The sequence below is a fragment of the Helianthus annuus genome, chromosome 8, assembly GCF_002127325.2.
Source record: "Helianthus annuus cultivar XRQ/B chromosome 8, HanXRQr2.0-SUNRISE, whole genome shotgun sequence".
In the NCBI taxonomy this organism is placed as follows: domain Eukaryota; kingdom Viridiplantae; phylum Streptophyta; class Magnoliopsida; order Asterales; family Asteraceae; genus Helianthus; species Helianthus annuus.
In genome coordinates, this window is record NC_035440.2 from 38,899,893 (window position 1) to 38,918,082 (window position 18,190).

General features: G+C 36.1%; 1 protein-coding gene and 1 long non-coding RNA gene across 2 annotated transcripts; one reads left to right on the plus strand and one right to left on the minus strand.

Annotated features, from left to right (window-relative positions):
- The first annotated feature begins 2,556 nt into the window (after positions 1–2,556).
- Positions 2,557–3,327, plus strand: LOC110869916. The gene has a single exon (XM_022119119.1). The coding sequence runs from the start codon at positions 2,557–2,559 to the stop codon at positions 3,325–3,327; it is 771 nt and encodes a 256-aa protein (XP_021974811.1).
- A 7,271-nt stretch (positions 3,328–10,598) lies between these two features.
- LOC118481075 lies at positions 10,599–13,187 on the minus strand. The gene is made up of 2 exons (XR_004864315.1): positions 13,041–13,187; positions 10,599–11,699 (listed from the first exon to the last, which is right to left on the minus strand). It is a non-coding gene; the product is annotated as an uncharacterized LOC118481075 (long non-coding RNA).
- Between the last annotated feature and the right edge of the window lie 5,003 nt (positions 13,188–18,190).

Consider the following 18,190-nt stretch of genomic DNA (forward strand, 5'->3'; position numbering starts at 1 on the left):
ACAATTGACAAACTTGATTATATTTCTATAAAGTTACCCTAATTTAATATATAAATAAACCTATGGGAAGATGATTTGTGTCGAAGGTTTTGAGAAAACGTTTGCGACCAGAGAATTGACCCTTAGATTTTAATAAGGAAATTGATTTGACTTTCTTAAAATATATGAATGATTTTGACATGTGAATTCATAACAAGAAAGCTTTTCCTTAAACAATTTGATTATAATTTGAATAAGTGAACTCACCAACCTATTTGTGTTGACACTTGATTTTTACGTGTTCTTCAGGTACATGAGTTCGGCTCGGGATTTTGGCTTGTCTTGTGGTTGTTGATGCAATTTATTAATAAATAATGTGTGGGACAACTTTTAGAAATTATTTGGGACCGTCTGTATTAAGGTCCATAAGGGATCAAACAACTAAATTATGTGGTGTTTACGTTTAAAAATTTAAATGTTATGTTTTAATTAAGTCACATGGCCGATCTCACTTCGTCATTCTAAGTCGGCCCTACTACTATTGCCAGTCAAGTTGGCCCACATTACACGAATACGAGTAACGGATGAATTGATGACGATGACACGATTGTTTCTCCCTTAGTCTTTGAGATTGGACAATCATCAGGGACAACACTAGTAGTTGATAAGCCAGCCAGAGGTATGCCTATCATTGGAGAATCATTTGGAGTAGCACCGGTGGTGGACGCCACTGTTGTCACAGCTCGACCATTAGAGCCATTGGTAGTCCCACCCACTTTCGCTATTGAGCCTATGTTTGAGATATTTCTGCCTGTCATATCCGAGTCGTCTGTTCTACAGTCTGAGTCGCGAATTTCCACTACTCCTTTACTAGTTTATACTCATCGTAGGAAGAGGATCCGACCCACCGGAGACATTGCATCGACATCGAGAGCCATTGCTGAGCCTGCTTTGAAGAAGCAGAAGGGAGTTTGGGTTGACCGATGTTCTCATTGTGATCGTCAGATCGCTATCTTGCATGGAGACTTAGAGATGACCAAGGGAAAGGTTCAAGACCTTGAAGGCCAGATAGATATGTATGAGGAGATTCGTGAGTTATATGACAGTGCTATGCGTCAGATGCACTGGAAGATTGTAGAGCTAGAGGAGCTGGTTAGGCATCTTTTGGAGTTTTTGGGATTTAAGTTATGGATTGTTGTTATGTTTTGTTTTTGTATCTTTTTGTAACCCATTTTAGGCTTGCGTGTCAGCTAGATATTTTAGTAGGAAATTAAGTGAACTTGTTTAATGGTGTTTGAATGTATTCACACCAAATTTTGTTAGTCTTTTGTGAACTACGAACAAGTGATGTAATTTCCATGATAAGATATAATATGATGGGTTTTTGGTTAAATTCTTTAATTGTTATGTGGTTGTGATTACATATGTATTGTTTAATCCACACGCATTGAGTGATTAAATTATTTGAATATTGTCTTACGTTGTTATTATTACAATAACAAAAACGTCAATATGCCACCAAAAGCGAGACAGGGTCCCACTATCGACGGTACCGGATTACCGACCACCCCAAAGGAGTTGGCACAGTTAATTGCTCAGCATGTTAACACTGCTCTGGAATAGCGTGAAGCTGACCATATTGCAGGGTAGGGCATGGGTGTGGTACTAATGCGTACGGTTTTGGTGGAGCACCGATTGGAACCCCTCTAGGTAGAGTAATGATCGGAAAACTTTTAGTAGTTTCTTATGTTATGATATAATCTAAGAGTAATCTTGATTTTTCATTAACCTAGTGGACAGTGCACGGATGTACGTACAAAACATTCCAGGGTTGTAACCCAAGATCATTTATCGGACCTGAAGGACCCCTTGATATCGTTAGATGGATTGAGAAGATGGAATCTGTAATGGAATCAGCGGTTGTGTAGCTGATCAGAGGGTTAGATATGTTTCATGTTCATTTCTTGACGAAGCTTTTTCTTGGTGGAACGCTCAAATTTAAATTTTGGGAGAAGACGTTGCCTATGGTCTTACCTGGAACGAACTGAAAGAGATGTTTCTTAAGGAATACTACCCACATAGTGAGTTACAGAAGATTGAGACGGATTTCTGGAATCTCACCATGGAAGGTTTGAATGTTAGGAGCTTATACGACCCAATTTAATGATCTTGCTAGATTGGTTACTCGAATGGTCACTCCTGATTATGTTAAGATTGAGAGGTATATTTTGGGGATTGGCGCCACAGATTCGCAACATGGTTACATCAACGAAACCTACTACCTATTTGGAAGCTACTGCACTGGCAAAATCATTGATGGATGATGTCGTTCACAAAACTGGTCTTAACAAGAAGAAGAAGACTGGAAAGTCATCAGCGAAAGTCAATGCAGAGAGAAAATCCGAGTGACCGGAACGTTCTGAGCATAAGTCTAAGGATTCGACAAAGAAAAAGTTGGAGAGTTCGAGGAAGGATTCTGATGAGAAACGTGAGAAGAAATGAGGTTCTGGTAAATCATTTGTGGCTAACACCAGTGGTTAAAGGAAAGATGTGAACAAGGATGATAAGAGTGGCTCGATGAAGAGAACTCAGGGTGATGACCGAATGAAATGCACCAGATGCGGACGATCTGGGCATGTGGCTCGTGAGTGCTTTGCTAACAACACATTGGATGGAGTCAAGCTGGAAGGATTCTTTAAATGCGGAGAACAGGGACACTTCAAGCGGAACTGTCCCAAGATGAAAGGTCAGAATGCTAGAGGAAGAGCATTTGACCTGAATGCTGGGAAAGCTCGTGATGATCCTACAGTTGTTACCGGTATGTTCTTAATCAATAACCATTATGCGTTCGTGCAATTTGATACTGGAGCTGACTTGAGTTTTGTTTCGAAAAACTTTGAACCATTTCTGTGTTCTCAAGCAAGTAAGCCAGATAAAAAGTACTCAATAGAATTAGCAAATGGTAAATTAATAGAAACCAGTGAAGTCATGCATGGTTGTAGTATTCGGTTGAACGATCATAGTTTTAGTATTGATTTGTTACTAGTGGAGCTGGGTAGTTTCAATGTAGTGGTTGGGATGGACTGGCTATCCAAGAATAAAGCTGAGATTATTTGTCCGGAGAAACTAGTGCGGATACCCCGCTCTGGCGGTGAAGCAATAGTGATTCATGGAGATCGAAAAAGTTTGAAATCGAGAATCATTAGTGTTATGAACAAGCATAAGATGTTGCGCAAGGGTTATCTTGCATTCTTGGTAAACATGGTGGATACGAAGATTGAAGGAAGAAAGGTTGGAGAAATTCATGTAGTTCGTGAGTATCCAGAAGTTTTCCCTGCCCCCTGCTAGACAAATCGAGTTTAGAATTGATCGTGTTCTTGGTGCGGCACCAATTACAAAATCTCCTTATAGATTAACACCCTCGAAGATGAAAGAACTGTCGAATCAGATTCAGGAGCTTTTCATTATATATTATGTTACATGTAATAATATATATAAACAATATTATTTTATTATTATGTATCCTTTTAGTATAACGTTTATTTAAAGTAAATAAAATTAATTTTATTGGAATATCATATATCATATTTGTTATTTTTATTAATCGTTGCCATACATGTTTAATTAATGATTGTATTATAAGATTAAAATCTAAGTTAACGGTTTACATATGACGAATAAAATAGTTTCATAATTAATAATTAATGATTAATTTATTATGTCACTAACAGGTAAATAGGAAATTATTGATAATATTAAATTAGGATTAAGTTATCCATTCGTACTGTATAACACATTTCTTTATTTAGAGCCATAAAAAGATTTTGACAATACAAAAATGTTCGGTGAAATATTACAATAACATATGTCCAATTTTACATTCATTAATTGTGTAGTAAATTTGAGGAGGGTACAATTGGATGCCTAAGAGAACTTTTGGTGTGTAATGTATAATTTACTTTGTCCCACATTGGTGGTTAAAGCCAATATATTCGTAGAGCATGCCACTATAAATAGAGAAGTCTCCTTATTTATGAGTTTTTTTTGGGCTAAGTCGAGTTTGAATTTTATTAGTCTTTTACACCTCTTAAAATCGGCTTGATTGTAAACGAGCTGAGTCGGCTTGCCTTGTAAACAAGCGGAGCTGAATTTTGGCTTGGCCTAGTGTAACACCCCGAAAATTTTCGTTCAATTACGCGACGACACATGTCCAATCCTCCAACTAATCCCGACTATGTGGAGGGAGGAACCTCCAACTAATCTTGACTATGTGGAAGGAGGAAGGAACCACGTTGTACGTTCACTGAAACATGTCCCGTATTACCGACTGATCCCGACTCTGGGAAGGAGAGGGACTATTATTGTGCGTTAACTGAAACGCGTCCCGGATATCCAACTAATCCCCACTGTAAGGAAGGATAGGGACTCATATTGCATATACCGATAATTGGTTCAACCAAGGGGTCAAATGTGCAAATATTATATTCTGAAAGTCCTTACAGACCGCAAGGCATATTGGCTTACGGTCCGTAAGGTATTTAAATAATTGCGCGCCAGGAGGTCTTACGGACCGCAAAGCAACTTGGTTTATGGTCCGTAACGATGTTGTGCTAAACTAAGACTTCTACCGCCTTAGGTCTTTACGGACCGTAAGGTTTGAGGCTTACGGTCCGTAAGCGATCTGCAGACAGCAGAAAACAACTGGCTGCTGTTGCTGCTGTTCTGCCACCTTGTGGCATCTCTTGCCGCCTCTCCTTCTCTCCTTCCACTTCCTAGGACACTTGGCTCTTGGCTCTTGGTAGGGACTTCTGGAACCACTTGGCACACCCTCATATCTCCTCCTTGGCTATAAATAGCAATCCTCCTCTATGTTCATATTCACACCTTCATTCTTACTCTAAAACACTCTTGGAGCTCCCCTCTGGATAAGAGGACTCCCACTCTCAGTTATCTTCTACTCTAACACTTCCAAGTAAGTGTTTCTACTAGTTCTTTTATATTTAGTTTAGTTATTTTAAGTTTAAAGTCAAACAATTGACTTTCTGTTTGACTTTAGCTTCTGAAGAAATTGGTCAAGTCAAAGTTCAATCCGAACCTTCCTACGTGATCGTAATAACGATGGTATGATCCCTCTGTGATCATACCCTCGGATCATCACGTTTACTAGTCGAATTGATGAGCCAAACATGCTATGTAAAAGTCAAAGTTTTGTTAAAACTTCATAAATGGTGTAAATGGTTTTTATAACTTATAACTCAGTTGTTTTGACATATATACAAATTATACAACTTACATAAACTGTTATTAGCATGCCCAACTCGTCCAATTCAGTTTAGAACCTCAATCTATATCAAAAGTCAAACAGTTTGACTTCTGCTTTGACTTTTGATTCTGACCTGTTTGGTCAACGTTAAGACCTGTTTTAAACTTGTTTTGAGACCATATTATTGCTGAGTATAACTCTCTGAAGTTATACCACATGGTCATTCCATTTGATGGGTTAATGGCAAGTCTTATTAATATTGTTAAAAATGACCACAGTGCCCTTATGTGGTCGTAATAGCTAATTAAATGGTTTTAATCTAAACCAAGCAACAATTTAACTTTAGGACAGAATATACATCAACTAAAAATATGTTTTTAATATTTGGACTTGTCGTAGACCCATCTGACCTTCCGAACCCGCCTTTATGTACATAACTAGTTATGAGAACCTAGTTCGCATGAACTAGGCGTAACGGGTTAAAACCTCTCAAAAACTTTAAAAAAACAACATGTTGGTCTAATAATCCTTTATCCAACGAGTCATTGCACTCGGATAGGTATAAACCACATTCTATCCAGTCTACGCTTAATCTAGCGAAACCGAATCTATTCTTAAGTAACGAGTCATGTCAAAGGAACTAACATATGACCCGTATACATTCTAAACAGATAACTAATTATGTTCATTCCAGACTATAGAACCCCCCCCCCCCCCCCCCCGATAATCGGACTTGAGTTACAAATACCTTGACTTACGGCTTTTGCTAAATTAAAACCGTTATCGGTTGGAAGCTAGCAAAAAGATAAATACTCTTAACTTATTTTGTTTTAAAACTTGGGGTATGGTGAATACGCCACTTGGAGCGAGTATTATATAAATGAGTCGTGTGATTGCTTATAAATATAAGAACCCGGTTTAATCCGTATTGTTTGATAACTGGAACAATTGGGGGTTAATGGTACCGTGTCCGGGCGTCCGACTCACGAACTATTATGGCCATACGGAATAACATGCTGGGGTAAGCATACCGACTGTAAGACGCGTTATTCAACTTTGGTGTGTACCTTAATCATTATAGCACTGAATATGATCGGCTCTGATCCGTGGTTCCCATTGTATGACAAGTATTGTAAATTTGGTGAGAAGATAAAATCCCAAGAAATATTAAATAATTTCCTACGAGTTTTCTCTATGTATAAAATTCTTTTTGAAAAACTATTTTCAAAATGAGCCAGTTAATTGTATTTACCAGCGAAAACTGACGTATTTTCAAAAGATTAAACTGCAGGTACCGAACCTTGATATTAGGCTTGGAATCCGGGTCGGCAATGATAAAGGCTACGAAATTTGCAACTCCTAGCTTAAGGCCTATGATGTCTAAAGCTCTTTTTATTAGATCCTGCATGTGGGCTTGTACTTGAACACTTGTATAAATTTTATATATTTAAGCTTTGATTAATTTTACTCAATACTATTTTACTCAATACTTCAGCTGCATTATAAATTGTGATACCATTACCCAATCGTCACGCTTAAACCCTACCCTTCCGGGCCCACTGAAAATCAGGGCACGGCTTGTGAGTTGGCTTGAATTATTTTATTATATATATTAACTTTTTTTTTATATATTTTTCCTCAAATCTCTTGTATTTACAAACATAGTTTTTAATTACAAACTATAAAACATCAAGAAAAAATAACTTTCCTTCCGGCCTTCCCGATATACTAACATACGTTTATTCCATATTAGTTTCATGAATGACTTCGTAATGGTTTGTGTATTGTTTAACTGTTCCCGTCATTTTTATCACATTAAAAACCTATTTAATAAAATACAATTCTAAATTTATAAACTGATAAGAAATTAATAAGAAATTGAATTGTAAAATTTTGGAAGCAATCCTCATTTCATCATTCCATACAATAATATACAGTCCATGTGTAACTGATGCAATAATACACATTCATGTGTAACTAATAAAACAGTTATGGTGGGAGTTATGTATATGAGTATATCTGATTTTATAACACTCCCCCTCAGATATACATTACTATTCATTATACACAAATTAACAACATACGTCAGGATGATGTTAAATCGGTACTTCAGGACCTATGACATAAACTGATACTGCTGGACCAGTTATGCTGCCTCGTTAAAAACCTTACTAAGAAAACCCAATGGGACAAAACTTAGTCAAGGAAAAGAGTACAGCGTGTATAATGCTCCCCCTCAATTTAACTAACGTCTTTCAATCCTCGAAGCTCGATCCTTTGTGATAAATACTCAAAACTGCTTCTAGGTAGTGATTTTATGAAAAGGTCAGCTAGGTTTTCACTTGACTTGATCTGACGAATATCAAGTTCTCCTTCTTTTTGTAGGTCATACGTTGAGAAGAACTTTGGTGAAATGTGCTTTGTTCTGTCGCCTTTGATGTAGCCTTCTTTTATTTGAGCTATGCAGGCAGCGTTGTCTTCATAGATAATCGTCGGGTCCTTCTTGACTTTTTCCAAACTGCATGCTTCTTGTATATGATTGATCACTGATCTCAACCACACGCATTCTCGACCAGCATCATACAATGCTATCAATTCGGCATGATTTGATGATGTTGCTATAAGTGTTTTCTTAGTTGACTTCCAAGAAATTGTTGTGCCACCGTATGTGAATACATAACCTGTCTAAGATTTTGCTTTGTGAGGGTCCGATAGATATTCAGCATCAGCATACCCAACCAGCTGTGACTTTTGATCTTTCTGATAGAAAAGACCTAAGTCTTGTGTCCCGCAAATATACCGGAATATATGTTTTACACCATTCCAGTGTCTACGTGTTGGATTCGAACTGTATCTCGCTAGTACATGAACTGCAAATGCAATGTCAGGTCTTGTGTTATTTGCGAGATACATAAGGGCACCGATCACGCTTAAGTACGGTACTTCCGGACCAAGTACTTATTCGCCTTCTTCTTGAGGGCGATAAGGATCCTTGTGTGGATCTAGCGGTCGAACAACCATAGATACGCTAAACGGATGTGCTTTATCCATATTGAAACGTACTAACATCTTCTGGGTGTAGATTGATTGATAGACAAATGTGCCATTGCACAGATACTCAAATTGTAGTCCAATGCATAATTTTGTCATACCAAGATCTTTCATTTCAAATTCCTTTTTTTAACAACTGAGCAGCTTTCTCTATCTCTTCAGGAGATCCGATGATGTTGATATCATCAACATAGACTGCTATTATAGTGAAATTTAAGAGTGTTCTTTTTATAAGAACACATGGACATTAGACTTGTGTCCTTCCTTTTCGAGATATTCACTAAGTCGATTGTACCACATACGACCAGATTGTTTGAGACCATATAAAGATCTTTGGAGCTTTATAGAACACATTTCTCGAGGTGTTGATTTTAATGCTTCGGGCAATTTTTAATCCTTTAGGGATTTTCATGTAGATGTCATTTTCAAGTGTCTCGTATAAGTAAGCGGTAACGACATCCATTAGTCTCATATGAAGTCCTTCAGAGATTGTGAGGCCGATTAGGAACCTAAGGGTTATCACATCCACTACAGGGGAATACGTTTCCTCATAATCAACTCCTGGGATTTGGGAAAACCCTTGTGCTACAAGTCGAGCCTTATATCTCACAATCTCATTCTTTTCATTTCTCTTTATTGCAAACACCCATTTATAACCTACTGGTTTGACGTCTATGGGTGTTCGGACTACAGGTCCGAAAACATGTCGCTTTTCAAGCGAATTTAATTCGGCATTTATGGCTTCTTGCCATCTTGGCCAATCATTTCTGTGTATGCTCCCTTCCAAAGTTTTAGGTACGTAATCATTTTCATTGATTACATCCGTTGCTATAGCATATGCAAATATATCATCAACACGCGTTTTATTCCGGTTCCACATTGTACTGTCTTGTACATAACTAATAGATATCTCATTTTCATTCGGTACCGGTGTTTCTTCTGAAACTTCATTTTCCTCTGGATTCATAATTGTCTCTTTGGGACATTTACCTCTACTTGGGTTTCATTTATAACCTTTTGTGAGTTTTCACCAACTGCATTACTTTGCTCTTTTCGTTTCCGTGGGTTTTTGTCTTTGGAACCGATTGGTCTCCCACGCATTCATTGCATAGTAATCGCTCTTGGGATTACTTCAATTCGAGCAGGTGTATTTGATGCTGGTACATGTGACTTTGTCACTCTATTCGTGTCTGTGAATGCATCTGGTAATTCATTCGCTATTCTTTGCAAATGTATAATCTTTTGGACTTCATATTCACATTGACCACTTCAGGGGTCGAGATTTAATAGCGATGATGCATTCCACGTTATTTCTTGTGTTACCAGTCTTTCTTTGTCCTTATCTCCCCCTAAGACTGGGAACATCGTTTCATCAAAATGACAGTCAGCATGCCGTGCTGTAAACATGTCTCTCATCATTGGTTCTAAATATTTAATAATGGACGGGGAGTTAAACCAATATAGATACCCAGTCTTCTTTGGGGTCCCATTGTAGTACATTGTGGTGGCAGTATTGGTACGTATACCGCACAACCAAAAATTCTAAGGTGGGACAAACTTGGTTCTCGTCCGGAGACCAGTTGCAATGGGGAGTATTCATGATCAACAATTGGTCTCAATCTAATTAGTGCAGCGGCATGCAAAATAGCATGGCCCCATTCAGAAGATGGTAGTTTACATCTCATTAAAAGTGGTCTCATCATTATGCTACCAAGGTGACCTAGACGGTCATGCCAGATATTAAATGTATCTTTATCTATTAGCTTTTGGTTACTCACCATGTATGATTCGATAGAATTGATATTAGTACAATATAATCCAGAGGATAAGGCTTCTAATTGTTCGACAATTGTTTCTTGGCCATTTTTGTTTGAAGTAATTTGAAGATATTCAATATTATTTTCAGATATTGTTTTTAGGTGGTAACCGTTTTTCCGAATATCTTTAAAGCTAAGTAAATTTCTTTTGGATTTACTAGAAAATAATGCATTATCAATAGTTAATTGGGTGCCCGAAGATAATGTTATGTGTGCTCTGCCGGAGCCTTTGATAAGGTTACTGACACCAGATATAGTACCAATCGGTGTCTCTACCGGAGACAATTCAGAGAAAAATTTCATATCTTTGAGAATAGTGTTAGTACTACCGCTATCTACCAGACATTCATCACCAATAATAGCTCTACTGGAGCTAGTATACATATTTCTTCAGAAAATAAAAATAAATAAAAGTTAATGCAAAGAAGTAAAATGAAACTTTGCAAGAGTTTCAAACCAAATCAAGTACAAAGGTCACATGCATAAAGTAAAGCATAAAAAGGTACATTAAAACATTGCAAGAGTTTCAAACCAAATCAAGTACAAAGGTCACATGCATAAAGTAAAGCATAAAAAGGTACATTAAATATGTTTAAACATCACGAACATTTTCAATAAAATCACATGCATCCAAGTGAACGTCTGGTATCATGGCTGGAGGTGCATCCTCATTCAGATTGGTTTCAACATTCTTTCCTTTTTCTTTCATCATACTTTGATATGCCTCAACGAGGTGTTTAGGGGTGCGACATGTGCGGACCAATGATTTGACATCCCACATCTATAACAAATGTTGCCTTGGTTCCCGCTACTTTTCCCTTTTGAAGGTTGCCCCGTATTATGTCGACTCGATTCACCACCGCTATTTTTAGTGTTCTGAGACTCTCGATGCCATGTGTAACCCCGTCCTCGACCACGACCACGACCTCTGCTGGGGCCGCGGCCTCTACCTCTACCTCGTCCGCTTTGAGAATTGGCCACATTCGCTTCAGGGAATGGGCTTGCACCGGCGGGTCGCGATTGATGGTTTTCTAGTAGGAGCTTGTTGTTTTGCTCCGTGACCAGAAGACATGATATCAATTCAGAATATTTAGTAAATTTACGTTCCTAGTATTGCTACGACAGGAGCGTATTTGAGGCATGGAACGTTGAGAAAGTTTTTTTTTCAAGCATGTCTTCATCGGTTATTTTTTCACCACATAATTTTAACTCAGAGGTAATGCGGAACAATGCAGAATTATACTCACTGACAGTCTTAAAATCCTGTAGTCGTAAATGAAGCCATTCATAGCGGGCTTTGGGGAGTAAGACCAACTTCTGGTGGTCAAAACGTTCTTTGATATTTGTCCATAGTTCAAGAAGGTCCTCAATAGCTAGATATTCCCGCTTTAGATCTTCGTGAAGATGATGGCGGAGGAATATCTTAGCTTTCGCTTTATCTTGAGACGAAGTTTGATTATCATCAATAATCGTGTCCCCCAAATTATTTTCCGTCAAATGGATTTTAGCATCAAGAGTCCATGGGAGGTAGTTGTTACCCGAGACGTCAAGTGCGGTGAAGTCAAGCTTTGATAAATTTGACATTTTATCTATAAATGAAAGAATCAAGGATTTAAACTTGAGCCGCAATATAAAAAATATATACATATTGTAGGAGAACTTCAGGTTGTCTATAAGTAGAATTTCGGGTTCCATACATTAGGCCGTTGTTATATAATAATAACATTAATTTTCTAATATAATTATTTTGGTAGGTATTTCATATATTTAAATATGTTTTTTTATATGTAACGTTAAATGAAATTGGTTTTTCTATTTAATAATTAAATCTAAAAACAAATGCATTACAGCTGGACTTTGGAAACATACATATCATTTTAATGTTCACTTTCTCCAATTTATTTCGTGCATGTTTGGCTTAGCTTATTTTCAACTTTTGAAAAGTCCTTTTGCCCAAAATAAGTGAGGAATTCCTGACTTTTGGCAAATCCCTCTCACATAAGAAGAAAAGCCAAACACTTTCAAAATTCCTTTTATCCTTCAAAAGTCCTTTTACCCTAAAAAAATAAGAAACCCCAAACACCCATCTGCAACTTTGCATCAACAAACAACATTTCACTTTTCAAACATTTTAGTTCTTATCTCACCATCCATTCCTCTTCTCTATTTCATCAGATGTGTTGCGAATCGAAGCAATATTCAACATATGGGTGCATTTTAGGGCATAAAAAAAGGAAACGGTTGAACCCTGAATCTCGGAATCGTCGAACCGCCCAAAAAGACAAATCCCACCATTTCCGATCCGACCACCGGCCCCTGTTCTGGGTCGTCTGGCCTGCCGGCTTAGCTGCAGAAGTGGTTCAACACCCTGAACCGGGCCGTTTGACATGGCGGTTGCCGGCCAATTATTAAAGGATAAAGGAAAAAAAACGCCGATACATGGTTTGAATATCGAGTTGAACGTCGGTGTTGCGCATTCGCTGGTTTACCATTGAGTGTATTCTCCAGAGGAAAGTTTTTAGTAAGTTTTTTTTTTCTTTTTTTTTTTTTGTGTCTGGCGGTAGTGACCACGTTTGTGTTTGCAAAAAAAATCTGGTGGAGTTGTATATCGATTCTTTAATTTTGTATCGATTCTTAATATTTGTTTTGTAAGTACGAATTCAAGGAATATCCTAATGTTTTCTAAAGTCCAAAGAAAAAACCTACTTCTTGTGTTCCAAAGGGCCAGATTGAAAAACAAAAATATCCAATTTGAAAATACCGTTAAAAAACTTGTTGGTATACCACCGAAGTAGCAGAGGAAAGAAAAAAAATTCTTTTCTTGGTACCAGTAAATTCGAAATCTGTGATTTTTCTTTGGATACACATATGTATACTATAATAAAAATAAGAGGAAAACATAATACAGTGTGAGATATGATGGTGTGTACCAGGATGTGATGAATGGAAAATGTTTTGAATTGCAAATCAAGTATGGATGATTCTGTGGTGGTCACTGGCATAAAACAACTGCAAATTTGTTAGTGGAGAGCAACTCGTGCTGATAACGTGATAAGAAATTAATAGGAAATTGAATTGTAAAATTTTGGAAGCAATCCTCATTTCATCATTCCATACAATAATATACAGTCCATGTGTAACTGATGCAATAATACACATTCATGTGTAACTAATAAAACGGTTATGGTGGGAGTTATGTATATGAGTATATCTGATTTTATAACATAAACATAATTCTAAACGTAAATTTGTATAATAATGGCATTGACCCATTCACATATATAATTTTTCAGATAAACTAATTTATCAATAGAATTAACTAAAAATAAGCACAATGATAGTTTTTAGAAAAAGAAATCGTGGTAAACTTTAAAATTCTTCCCGATAGTTTTCACTTTAGGTACAATCATCATACCAGTTTTCAAAACCTTAATATCCTTTGGCTGTTTCTAATTATCTATTCAATGATATGTAATATAACATAAGTGGTGTTCGGTTCTTACCCATATGGGTTGTGTTTTGTTATATGACAACACACTAGCATAGTTAATCATGTGGTTTCCGCCCATAAGTTATATTATAAAGTGTTTGTTGTTGTTATCAACTAGATGGGTTGTATTTTATGGCACCTAGTGGTTGTACAAAGAAGAAGTTTCAAAGATTGTCACACATCAGTAGTTGTTCAAGAAATAACTGAAATTGGTTGCTTATAAATTAATAACCCCTATCGATTATTTATCGTCACTTTTGACATATTTAGCCTTATTAGTTGGCCTTTTGGTCTAAAGATGTATTTATTTATTTGTTTTTAGTTACACATTTAATTATTTATATTTATTTAAACTAATGGTGTTGGCCCAAGTTAAATTTTTTACTTAAACAAAATTTGATTTATGTTATACTTAAACTGTACTTCATACATTTCACTATGAAATCGGCAAAACCCAACCTTTATGTTTATGTTTTGTAATATTTTATAACCTTTACAACTAACGTCATCTAAAAACTCAGTTAAGTTACCTCACATGCTTTGCATGTGAGGGTACTATGGTCTTTTATAACACAAATGTTGATTTGTGCGAAATGTTATTATGTATATAGTAAAATATATATTTTTTTTTTTGCAAAAACATTATTATTTGTTAATAATTATATGTTTATATATATAAACATATATAAAAAATAGTTTTAAATTTATTTTACAAAAATTCTGATTTTAATATTTTTCTAAAGTAAATAATAATGACAAGATAAATTACTTTTTATATAAAGTATAAATACAACACAATTTTTTTTTTTTAAATAAAGTTATTGTACTATCCGGAATATTTTTATAATTATAACGGATGTTTTAAACTACTCAAACTAAAAGTTATTTTTATGTATATGTAAGTATGTGTTTATAAAAACAGAATATTAGACAAATTTATATCGATAACAGAAACTAATAAATTAATTTGGCGTTTAAAAAATCTTTAATAAACTTCAGTAAACAAATTCTAAATATATAATATATAAATAATACTAATACAAATGCAATAGGAAATAATAGAATATTTTAAACTGCATATATATTTTTAATATTGCATTTGTATTATTTATATATTATATATTTAGAATTTGTTTACTGAAGTTTATTAAATATTTTTTTAAACACCAAATTAATTTATTAGTTTCTGTTATCGATATGAATTTGTCTAATATTTTGTTTTTATAAACACATACTTACATATACATGAAAAATACCTTTTAGTTTGAGTATTTTAAAACTTCCGTTATAATTATAAAAATATTTCGGATATTACAATAACTTTATTTTAAAAGAATTTGTATTTTATGTATACTTTATATAAAAAATAATTTATCTTGTCATTATTATTTACTTTATAAAAATATTAAAATCAAAATTTTATAAAATAAATTTAAAACTAATTTTTTTATATATATAAGTATATAATTATTAACAAATAATAATGTTTTTGCAAAAAAAAAATATTTTACTATATATATAATAACATTTATTTTTTGCAAAAATCAACATTTATATTATAAATAATCTTTTTGCAAATATCAACCTTTATGTAATCAAAGACAATAGTACCCTCACATGCAAAGCATGTGAGGTAACTTAACTGAGTTTTTGGACGACATTAGTTGTAAAGGTTATAGAACGTTACAAAACATGAACATAAAGGTTGGGTTTTGCCGATATCATAGTGAAAGGTATGAAGTGCAGTTTAGGTATAACATAAAGGTTGATTTATGCAATTTAGTCTTTTACTTATTAATTGAAAATAGAACCGACCTAGTGTTCATAAATCATAACTAATTAACCAAAACCGAAATAATCGAAACCGGTCGTTTTTTAAAAACCTTAACATGAAATTTTGTTTTGGTTATGGTTCAAACCCGAACCGAACCATCACATGCACAACCCTAAAATCACCAACTTAAGTGTTATGTATTTCGTCGTCTCGTGAGGACACCCCACTCACTCGTAACATGTATAAGATATGTAGTGTTTTAAAATTTGAATAAGATATTTAGTGTTTTAAAATTTGAATCGTTTGATCTACTAGTTTTTCATAACAAAACTAATTAAAAAGATTAAAAATGATAACCAGATTGGATAAGGCCAAACGGTTGTGGTATACCGTCCCATCCCATATATGCAGGACGGCCCCTCTTACACCTCCGCAAAGGCGACATGGGGGAGCGCTATCCTTTCCTCCGCTAGACAATACGTGAGTGCCAAAGAGAGGTGGATGGGGCTAATGAGATAGTGGTGGAGTAGTTGGGGAAAAACTTGGTGTTCCTTATGACCCAGGTTCGACTCTCACTCTCCCCATTATTTTCTGCGGCATCTAGGTGAAGGGCGAATACGGGGGCCCGGTTCGTGTTGGATGGGAAGCGAGGTTTTACCAATTATTCCACTGTCGTGCCTTCGGGCAGGTGCAGGTCGGGTTTCCGCGCATCTGGGAGAGCCAAGGGGCTGGCGGCGGTCGGGTAGTCGGCCTTGGCCATAGCGCCTGGTGTCACGATGATTAGCACGTTGTTTCTTACCGTTCAAAAAAAGAGAGGTGGGTGGGACCTTTAATATCTTAACCAATCCATATCCTTTTTATTTTAATTTCCTTTTTCTTTTCTTTTTTGAAATAGTTAAAGGGGGCTTTAAAGGGGGTGTTATCCTACACCGTACAAGTTAATAGTAGAACTCCTCGCTTTTGTGGTACATACGTGACGTTGCAGTGGCATGATAAAGCCTCTAAGATTTTATCCCACACCACCCAGCCAAACAACTACACGTATCAGCATACATGATTTTCGAGTCACATCAGCCGTTACCTCCTTTTTTGAGCTTCACCTTGTTCCTTCTTAAAAGGGTCCACTGTCCACTCATACGGTGTAAGGCTATGATGATGAAGTATCGTATACCTTTGATTTGTATGTCCATTCATGGACCTAGCCTTTGGTCAGAGGGGGGAGTGGACGTCCGCACACATTGAAAAAAAAAATTAGTGTATATTTTATACAAAAAAATCCGATTGCACCCTTTGAAAATATGGTTAAACACCTCATACACACCCCCATCAAATAATTTCTAGTCCGTCGTCAACGGTGTCTTTAGCTCAAACTGAGCTTACCAAAGGTGACCCATTTCCCAAGTTCTAAATTTCAAATGATTTCTTTGCATAAATATTCGGTTTACATACATTTTTATCGGATACAAAAGAATAAGTGTTTCGATCCATTTTTACGTGAGTCCATGGTCATTAACAAACCAATATCGTGGCCATGCACCTTGCATAATCATACATATTTCGAGAGCCCAAAGAAACACGTGTATGTCGCATTTCTTGTATTGATATGGATCTGAGAATATATATATTTGAGAGTTAATATTCACACACCCCTTCTCTCTATCTCTCTATACATACATAGATATATATATATATAGAGAGATAGAGTGAAAAAGGATGTAGAAATAAGATGTAGAGATGTGAGAATAGTGGAAACTATATATATATATATAGGGAGCCGCTAGAATAAAAACCACCTCGAGTTGTAAGAACCGCAAGAACTACACCCCACGGGTGGGCGTTCACCACGATTTTTTTTTACAACTAGATGTGTAAATTATAAACACAGCCGTAAAAAAAAAATTTAAAACGCCGCGGTCGGGGGGTAGTTTTTTACACCATAAGTTTGGTGAAAAAAAAAGAAAAAAGAAAAAAAAATTAAAAATACCAAACTTGTGGTGTAAAAAACTACCCCCTCGGCCGCGGCGTTTAATTTTTTTTTTTTACGGCTGTGTTTATAATTTACACATCTAGTTGTAAAAAAAAAATCGTGGTGAACGCCCACCCGTGGGTTGTAGTTCTCGCGGTTCTTACAACTCGAGGTGGTTCTCATTCTAGCAGCCCCCTATATATAGGGAGCCGCTAGATGATGCCAACTCATATACGTCAATTCCCCCACTTGTGTCCTAGTGGTAGGAGGTTTGAGTTTTCTAATGAAGACTCAAGTTTAATTCCCACTTGTGTCATATTGGGGTGTATATAGACAATGAAAGATTTGGACTAGGCCTTGTGTGAGGTTGTCAGTTTGATTCTTGAGCCCAGCCGGGTTTTCGTCCCACCGTGTGTTACGCAAGAGAGTTATGCTCTTGTGGTGGCACAACAACTGTCAAGTGGCAGCCGATGGTATGGTTTCTCGGAGAAACGTCCAAAAAGGCCAAACTTTGAAGCCAGCGTGGGCCCGGTTAACATAACATAGCATGGTCAAAGTAGGGCAGTACGAGGTTCTCCAAGTTAAAGAGTGTGATAACCTTATATATGAAATTGACCGTTTAAGAAAAAAAAAAAAAACTCATATACGTCATGCATACTCTCCGCTAGTGCCTTGAACAACGATGTACTATTGTGGCCCAACGAAAACTTAATGATTATGAATTGTGTTTGGTTGTAAACCATTTCAAGTATCAAATTCTTGACAGCGTGTCTTTCATTTTCAGAAACGTTTCTTTCATTTTCAGAAAAAAAATTGTCATATCAATTCGTACCTTCTTAATCATACATAT

Excerpts from the sequence above, each read along its gene's own strand:
- LOC110869916 (XM_022119119.1), top strand. The coding sequence starts at position 2,557 with ATGAAGAGAACTCAGGGTGATGACCGAATGAAATGCACCAGATGCGGA.